Raw genomic sequence first — 8,413 nt, 5'->3', positions numbered from 1 at the left:
AACATTTTTATCTTGGTGAATATTTTTTTATTAAATATTTTTTTCCCCACCAAAAGTCGGCAACCACACAAAATCCACACTCAAACCAAATGAGTCTACAAAGGATGTAATGACACAGGATATAAGTATTGAACACTCTTATGGAAATGTATAAAATGTGGGAAAGAATTTCTTTTTTAGTAATGTCAACTTTATAGTGTCTCCCATAGGAAAACGTCACTTTTGGCATGTTGTTTGTTTGGGGTAATGTAATGAACCATATTTCCTCCAGAACACGGTGTGTGCAGACCAGACTTTATTCTCCCAGTGTCTTACTGTCTTATGCAAAGCTCTTGCATGAAACCTTAAACAAGTTTCTGCGACGCTTTCTTCAGCAGTGAAGTCTTGTGCAGCGACTTTGCATAGAGGCCTTTGCGTTTCAGTGGATTACCTCTTGTTTTAAAAGGGAAAAACTGTAAAATTAAATTAAATTTAAAAAAAGTCCAGGTCTTTCTGAATCTTGAACAACTCTTAATTATTCGTTTGAATCCTCTGTCAGAAATCTTATGAAGGGGAACCTGGCCATGGCTGCTTTACAGTAAAATAATGTTTGTTTGTTTTTTCCACTTCCTGAGGGTCAAACAGCGCTCACTGGAGCATTCATACGTTTAGAAATGAAGGTTTGTTTGCTTCTAGAGACCTTTTCAGTGACCGCCAGCTAATATTAAACTACCTGACTAATTTTACAGGCTTTCCACGCATCTGAAGATCATTTTGCACGTCATTTTCTTCTTATGTCCAATGCTTGTTCCACTTCATTACAAATAACTTAACTAAGGAACAAAATCAGTCTGAGTATCCTTGCATGTCTAGGATTACTTTGGTTTATACTGGCACTTGACATTAATTTCACGTGGATCGAAGTATTCAACTCAATACAGATTTAATCCTCCATTGATCCCAAGGCAAAACCAAACAAAACCTCAGAAAACCATTGAACCAGTGTGCCGGCGCAGCTGGCTGCCTGCAGACGCAGCTCCCGTCGTGTGTGTTTGTCTGTGTATATTTGCTGTAACCGATTAATGATCCGTGCTTGAAGAACCCATGGATCATCAGTTGGGCTTTCCACAATGGCTGGATGTGGTTCTGTCGCTGTTCTCCGCGTTCTTCTGCTACTTTTTCTACTCTTGGTTGCGGAGAGCGGAGTAGCGGCATTGTTTGCTTGCGTGAACAGCTAATTGCGCTGTGTGGGCCTCTGCTGCGGCCCGGAGACGGTTCCTGTGGTCCCGGAGGAGTTATGGAGGAGACGACGGGGCTGCGGGTGTGGAGTTAAACGGAGGTAGAAGAGGAGAAGGCGCAGAAGGAGTACTGGGAGTGCAGTATCTTCTGCTTCACGGAAACCTGGCTACACTCGCTTATTCCGGACTACAGCGTGGAGGTTCCTGGATTTTCCTTGGTGCGGGGGGACAGGGACTATTCCAAGAGGGGCGGCGGGATTGCACTTTATGTGAGTGAGAGGTGGTGTAATCCCGGTCATGTTAACGTGAAGGAACAGATTTGTAGCCCGGACATTGAACTTCTGGCTGTGGGAATGCGGCCGTATTATTTACCGAGGGAGTTTACGTCCGCCATTTTGATCGCTGTTTACATTCCCCCATCAGCTGATGCAGCGGTGGCCTGTGACATCATCAGCTCTGCCTCAGCCAAACTCCAGACTCAACACCCGGACCTTATTATTATGTCTTTTCTCTTGTCTTGTCTCTATGCTGTAACTGCGAAGTAATTTCCCTGCTGGGATGAATAAAGTACTTCTATTCTATTCAGCGTTTCCATTCTGAATGTTTCACCGAAACACGTTTCATCACATCATCCCGCTTCCATTTTTATCGTTATCTACCAAATGCAGCATTTATTGCTGGGCTTCTAGTAAATATTCGTACCAGACATCCGATAAACCCTGTTCACATGACGTCACACAACTTCCGTTTTGGCTCGAAGCTGTGTATCCTTAGTTCCGGTGTACATAGTAAGTAATGATAAAGTTGTCTATTTCATATATATATATATGTCATATATATATATATATATATATAGAGAGAGAGAGAGAGAGAGAGAGAGAGAGAGAGATGTATAAATCTGACAGCATATGTTGATCAGACAGATCACCGGAGCATGGAGTTTACACAGTCTAAAACATTTGCCTAAAATAAGATTTGAAGATATATCACGATTTGCAAACCAGTTCTCTCTGACAAAAAAATCTAAATTAGACAAAGGCTACAAATTCTTCACCGAACAATACCTGTTTGACTATGAAGGTAGGTATTTTTGTTTTGCGTAACCGTTAGCTTAGCATTAGTGAATTTTGTTAGCTAGCTAACTACGTGACATAACTGTTCCTTAACCAGAACTTTTTACTGTTTTTGAACTATAACGTTTTAGGCTCTAATCTTGATCAGATTATTAAATTATAGACTGGAGTTGCCACTCATCCCATAAAATAGGGATTTGTTTGTTATAAGCAGAGATGTCCGGTGCCGCCGCTGCTTTGTAATGCCTTTAATCGGACCACTTTTTCGGTAACGAATAATCTAACGAGTTCGTATTTCAAATCCAGTAATCAGATTAAAGTTATTTATCCAAATCATAGCACATTAATATTTTCTTGTGTATTTATTTTTATTCCTTCTTTGCGTCTTTGGGAGAGACTCTGTGACAGTTAGCAGTGACAGAAACATGAACAGAGCATGGAGATGCGCATTTTGTTGCTGGAAAAACAGAAATATCGTCAAGCCCAACTGTTATTTGTGGCTTTTGTCTTGTTTTTTCTAAACTTATAAAAAATAATGATTCACCGGTTGCGTTTTTTGGGGGACTTGTGTTTGAACGTGAAGTTGCTCATTTGAGCTTGGAAATGAGCAGAGATACATAATCAGCCCCAGAATATGTCTATCTATTTAGTTTCAGTCAAACTCTCCCTGTCCATCATCTTAAACCAATCTCCTCCTCAGTTCAACCTTTGTGATTCCATGTTAAAAGCGCTTTATAAATAAACTTTACTTACTTACTTATAAGTGGACATAGATTGTTGATGTTATGATTATAAAATAACTAGCAAATAGTAAGTATTGGCAAAGCTCAATGTAATGTGGGGTCCTCATACCATGAGAGTATATCTGGAAAGTGGCAACTCCAGTAAAGACTATAACTTATTTGTGCAACCACCTTTCTGCTGTTAACTACAAAAATTTGAGCAAGAGAAGAGAGAGTAGTGTTAATGAAATGTTTTTCCCAAACACTGTTGGAACAGTCTCGACTGCAGTTGAGGGAGAGGTGTCAGTGAGAGGACGATGTCACAGGTCAATGAAGAAAAAGGAGGAAGCTCATTACCTTCAGGTTTCTCAGATGAATAATTATCAGATGTTTTGATTAGGGTTAAGTTTTATTTTATTTTGTTTTGCTGCAGTTGCACACTTGGCAGTAGAAAATTGATGACAGCATAACAGGATTAATAATTTTTATGTCCCTATTGGCAGGTTACACTTGATTCTTTTGTGGTGCCTGTGGAACTGAAGTACATGTCATGTTCTTGCACAGCTGGGAAAGCCCTGTGCAATCACATGGTGGGTCTTCTGTTTCAAACTGCTCACTACAGTACAATGGGCTACAAGACCGTACCATTGCCTCTGTCGTGCACCAGTTCACTGCAGACCTGGCACCGTCCAAGGACAAAGGTCAGATATTAATATTTCTTTAACTTTTTAGGTTTTAGGCTAATCACTTGTATTGATTTATTTTTAAATAAATCATTTGTGATTATAGGGAGTTGCACCAGAGGCTACAAATGATATGACAGTGTGTAAACCTGTGGCAAGGGAAAAAACCAGGATTAGGACTAGCGTGAAGTGCACACTGTACAGAGCGTATGCAGGTGAGGGAATGAGTCCCCTGCTATTCAAAGGTGGTAATGCCTTCCTAACATAGATAAGAATGAATAGCATGTATTGCTTTGTATTTCATATTAGCTTACATAATTATTAACATTTTATTATTAACATTTGTAACAGCTTTTTCATTATGGTGTGAAAGGTCACATGACATAATTAAATCTACATAAACATTTACGTCTCTCACTTGCCAGGTCCTCTTCCAGATCCTCATATTGAAGCCAGCGGGGAGAAACTAAAAGAAATCCGTCCACAACCAGGAATATGCAAGTTGCTTTATGGACTGCAAAACCTTACTTTAGTGGACTCTAAATTTGGTCCTGTGCCATTTGGTTCTGTGCTCTCATATCAGTGTCCTCCTGAAATGAGCAGAGACATAATCAAACATCCAGATGCCCCTGAGTTCCCTCAATTACCTGTTGACGGCTACAGCTTTAGGTTTCCACTAGATTTTGAGCCTAATTATAGGCAACTTTGCCATTTAGAGAGCCTTAAGATATCACGTAAGATCTGTGCTGCTATTGAAGCAGAAACCAGACAGCAATCAGAATGCCAGCTGTGGACAGAGGTACGCAAACCCCGACTTACAGCCAGCAGGTTCCGTGAAGTATGCCATGTGCGTGGTCAGTCTTCTGCCAAGGCCTTGGCAACTCGTATTCTCAGAAGAACTCCCCAGACAGCTGCTATGAAAAGAGGGTTGGATCTGGAACCTGAAATACTGAAGCAATATTCTGATTTGTTTGATGTCTCTGTGATGCAATGTGGGTTTATCATTCATCCTGACGCACCTCACCTTGGAGCTAGCCCTGATGCTAAAGTCTTCAACCCTAAGGAAATGCCTCCATTTGGGTTAGCTGAGGTAAAGAGTTGCAATGTTGACAATGTGGCACAAGTTAATCACCTAGTTACAATTAAAGGCCAGGCTTGCCTTAAGAAGAGTCATAAATACTATTATCAGGTTCAGGGCCAATTGGCTGTAAGCGGACTTCAGTGGTGTGATTTTATTACAGATACCCACACTGACTTCACAGTTGAGAGAATATTTAGGGATGAGGAGCTTATCCTCTCAATGAGACAGAGGCTTGATCATTTCTATCATGACATCTACATGGATGTTTTCTTAAATGGTAAACCTTGAGAAAATGATTGTTATAAAATTGATAGGCCTTTTGTAAATACTCTCCCTATCACAAATGGGCTAAAGTTGTGAACTTGAGGCCATTTGTGTATGCTCCATGTTCATTTTGTAATATAATTATTCTATTAATGTTTGCAATTGATGGCCACAAATCTTCTTTGTTCCACAATAAAAACGTTAATTTGAACATTTTCTCTCATTCAAATACTTCATTGACAGATGTGTAAAATGTACAAGAAAGTGCAATTTAAATGTAAAGGTTGTACATATGTAGCTACCTCAAGATAAGCTATTTACAATAGATTTGATAGAACTGTACACATCTATTCATTTATTCAATAATAAAAACAAATACAGGTCATATATATGGAGAGATTTTGTTTATAACACAACTGTTTACATTAATGCTCATCCAAGGGCTGTGACTTGCAGGAGAAGAGGCTCTACACAGGTTTGTCGCCTTTTAGATCCAGAGGTCCCTGATAGTTTGAAAGTAGACAGCAGATGGCCCACAGCTGATTGACTGAGCCTACCATAGAAAGAGGAACAAGACCATCCCAGATATGGTACTCTTTCACCCTTCGTATGGCTCTTTCAACTAAAATCCTCAGCCGAGCAATAGCCTGGGTCTTCTGGGTGTCCTCCATGCTGAGTTGGGTGGATTTTTTAAGTGGAGGAATGATAAGCGTTGCTCCCACCTCTGACAGAATCTTCTCTATCTGGAAACCCTTGTCGGCCATAACCCCATCTCCAGGCTGAAGTAACGTTAATATCTGTGATTTTCGAGTTATTTCTATGTCGGAGATGGAGCCTGTGTACAGTCTGGATACAAATGTTATAATCCCACAAGGAGCAATGCCAATCAGACCTTTAAAGGTGGTGTGGTTTTTGTAGTTTGAAAAGGTTTCTGACTGTAGTGTGAGTGAGGATGCAGTTTCACAACGGATCTCAGTGCAGTCTATAATTGCACGCACGTGAGGGCAGTACTGTTTAAATTTGTCAGGCATGGTGCGCTGAACTTGCTCTCTTGTCATCCACAATGACAGCGAACCAAGAACCAGGTAAAGGTAACTAGTCCATGTTAAAATGGTGCGGCTAACTGTAGACAAACTGACCTCAAAGATGGTCGACAAAGTCTTCTCCTGAAGTCCAGCTGCAACACGGCAAAGAAACATAAACAGTTCATCAATGAGTGGAAGTTTTCGCTGTGGACTAGGTATTTCTTCTGCAGTCCGCTGTGCCTTGGACCAATACACTAGCCTTGAAGCAGAAGGGTAAACTGACTCCCAAAACACATTGAAGACCTCTTTTGAGGTGAATTTGGTGTAATAACGGAAATCTTCATCTGTCAAACAAAACCTGAAAATCACTGGCTGCTTCTTTTGAAGAGTTAGCTCTAGGATTTCCATTTCAAGTGATAACACTTGGAACTCCAACTCTTTAATTCTCTGTATGGCACCGTGTAGTTCACCTAAGGGAAAGAAAAATAAATGTTAATAGACTTCACACAAACATCTATAATTTTTCACTGTCCTCATTACAGGATACACGTGTGCGTGTGTGTACGTATATATGCATTTTTTGTGTTAAACTCAAAAAACACTATATTTTCTAGACGGTTACAATGTGATTCATTGCCATATAATTTTTCTACAAGACACTTTATGTAATACTAACCCGGAAAAGAATGACAGGCATAGTCATGGTCTTTTGCCATTGGACCTGCAGGCAATTTTTCCTTTGAGGAGTCCTCAGGGTCAGCAATCTTATGTGAGTCATCCTGAACAGCAGCACTGAGAGACTTTTTGGTTCGCCTGTAAACAGACTCATGAGCTTGTGAACTTCTCCCTAGATGTGAAAAATATGTTGAGTCACTTCATGATCATAATACATTTTTGTTTATATTTTTAAAAACTGTTCAACAATGTTCTCCTTCATTTACCCCAATCATTCCAGTGAAATCTAGAAGGCACAGCTCCTTGACTAATCCGTTTTCTTCCACTGGCTGTTGTACTTATATCCTCTGGGGTAAAGTGCTGGCTGCAGACAAAGGTGCTCCCTCTGAGGATTTGAAACATTTTTCCTTCATCTCTCCTGATTGCTCTTACCCAGCGGGCACGTTTTTCCACATCCACAGGAAAGTCATGGAAGCTCAGATAGGGTTGTTTTTGTTTGTTATTTGAACAGCATGGCACACTACAATAGCAACGGTTTGATGATTGTGCCATGCTTGTTTGATAGATGGGTCGTTGCTGAGAAAGATGGAAAAATACAACAAAACAAAAAGAGAAATTATGAATCACATCAGAATATGTGAATGATGCATGTAAATCTTTTAAGTCAATATTTAAAATACTATTCTAAACAACGTTGTTGGAAGCTGCCCTTTATTTTCCATTAATACAGAAAATGAACCTCTAAACGTTACATCACTGACAGGCGGCGGTGTATATGTTTCCTAACTGTGGCTAAAGCTGCTGCTAGCTGGTTTACTCATGATCAGAGGCTGGTTCCTTTGAATACAGTTGGAGAATGGTAAATTGACAATGACTTATAACGGTTATCTAGCACGTAAACACTGTTTTATAAAACACAGAAAGTGAACCTCTAAACGTTACAGCGCTGACAGAGAGTATATTTTTCCTAAATGTGGCTAAAGCTGCTGCTAGGTGGTTTACTCTCCGATCGGAGGCTGTTTATTTTATACACAGATAGAGAATGGTGAATTTACAATGATTAGTAACAGCTATCTAACACTTAAATGCTGTTATTATTAAACTTACCTTTTATTATATCCTTAAGATTATGAGAATGCGGGAAGTTTTCAGCTTGGTTCCCAAGGCAAAATCACACCGGAAGTAAAGATACCCAGTTTTGAGTTATGGCGGCCATTGTCTGACGTCACTGTGAAAAGGGTCTATTGCCAGCTTTACCAACATTCCAACACTCCCACTGCCAATACCAGTCTGCAATTCTAAAGTGACTCAAAGTGTCTAATTTAGCGCACCTCATTGCGTTTTTGTGATTAAAGCGCGCAGTGAAAATGAAAATGTTCACCCGATTAAAAACAATTCGCCCTAAGCCGGCGTCTCGTCTCCTCTGAGCTGCGTTTGAAGAGCGACAGCAGTGCGCTGGCGGTCTTCGTGCCTTTTCGTCAACGGAGAGCAGACAAAACGAGACATTGACTCGGTGTGTTCGTAAGTGACGCCTCTTCAGATGTGTGGCCTGCGTTTGGCCAGGTCAAACTGGGGAGCTTTTTTCCACTCCTTCCAGTCACGATGGGGATCAGCAGAACAGCTGTTCACGCTGCAAGTGCTCATTTCGAGAAGTGATCGAAATCTCTAAAGCT

The 8,413-nt window shown here is 40.4% G+C and overlaps 2 protein-coding genes across 2 annotated transcripts; one reads left to right on the top strand and one right to left on the bottom strand.

Moving 5' to 3' along the window:
- The first annotated feature begins 2,812 nt into the window (after positions 1-2,812).
- Positions 2,813-5,425, top strand: LOC114136135 (uncharacterized). The gene is made up of 4 exons (XM_028003949.1): positions 2,813-3,375; positions 3,516-3,713; positions 3,802-3,910; positions 4,121-5,425. Exons 1-4 carry the CDS (start codon positions 3,262-3,264, stop codon positions 5,062-5,064), a joined length of 1,365 nt encoding a protein of 454 aa, XP_027859750.1. The 5' UTR covers positions 2,813-3,261; the 3' UTR covers positions 5,065-5,425.
- Positions 5,426-5,507: 82 nt separating this feature from the next.
- On the bottom strand, positions 5,508-7,444 carry LOC114135462 (uncharacterized). Its single transcript, XM_028002770.1, has 3 exons — positions 7,007-7,444; positions 6,742-6,912; positions 5,508-6,535 (listed from the first exon to the last, which is right to left on the bottom strand). Exons 1-3 carry the CDS (start codon positions 7,290-7,292, stop codon positions 5,508-5,510), a joined length of 1,485 nt encoding a protein of 494 aa, XP_027858571.1. The 5' UTR covers positions 7,293-7,444.
- Between the last annotated feature and the right edge of the window lie 969 nt (positions 7,445-8,413).

This window comes from Xiphophorus couchianus, chromosome 20 (assembly GCF_001444195.1).
Source record: "Xiphophorus couchianus chromosome 20, X_couchianus-1.0, whole genome shotgun sequence".
Taxonomy (NCBI): Eukaryota; Metazoa; Chordata; class Actinopteri; order Cyprinodontiformes; family Poeciliidae; genus Xiphophorus; species Xiphophorus couchianus.
The sequence above is the reverse complement of the archived record's forward strand: the minus strand, read 5'-3'. Positions and strand labels throughout refer to the sequence as shown.

Excerpts from the sequence above, each read along its gene's own strand:
- LOC114136135 (XM_028003949.1), top strand. The coding sequence starts at position 3,262 with ATGTTTTTCCCAAACACTGTTGGAACAGTCTCGACTGCAGTTGAGGGA. Across the intron at positions 3,376-3,515 it reads AGGAAGCTCATTACCTTCAG|GTTACACTTGATTCTTTTGT; the intron begins GTTTCTCAGATG and ends CCCTATTGGCAG. Across the intron at positions 3,911-4,120 it reads ACTGTACAGAGCGTATGCAG|GTCCTCTTCCAGATCCTCAT; the intron begins GTGAGGGAATGA and ends CTCACTTGCCAG.
- LOC114135462 (XM_028002770.1), bottom strand. The coding sequence starts at position 7,292 with ATGGCACAATCATCAAACCGTTGCTATTGTAGTGTGCCATGCTGTTCA. Across the intron at positions 6,913-7,006 it reads ATTTCACTGGAATGATTGGG|GGAGAAGTTCACAAGCTCAT; the intron begins GTAAATGAAGGA and ends TTTCACATCTAG. Across the intron at positions 6,536-6,741 it reads TGCCTGTCATTCTTTTCCGG|GTGAACTACACGGTGCCATA; the intron begins GTTAGTATTACA and ends TCTTTCCCTTAG.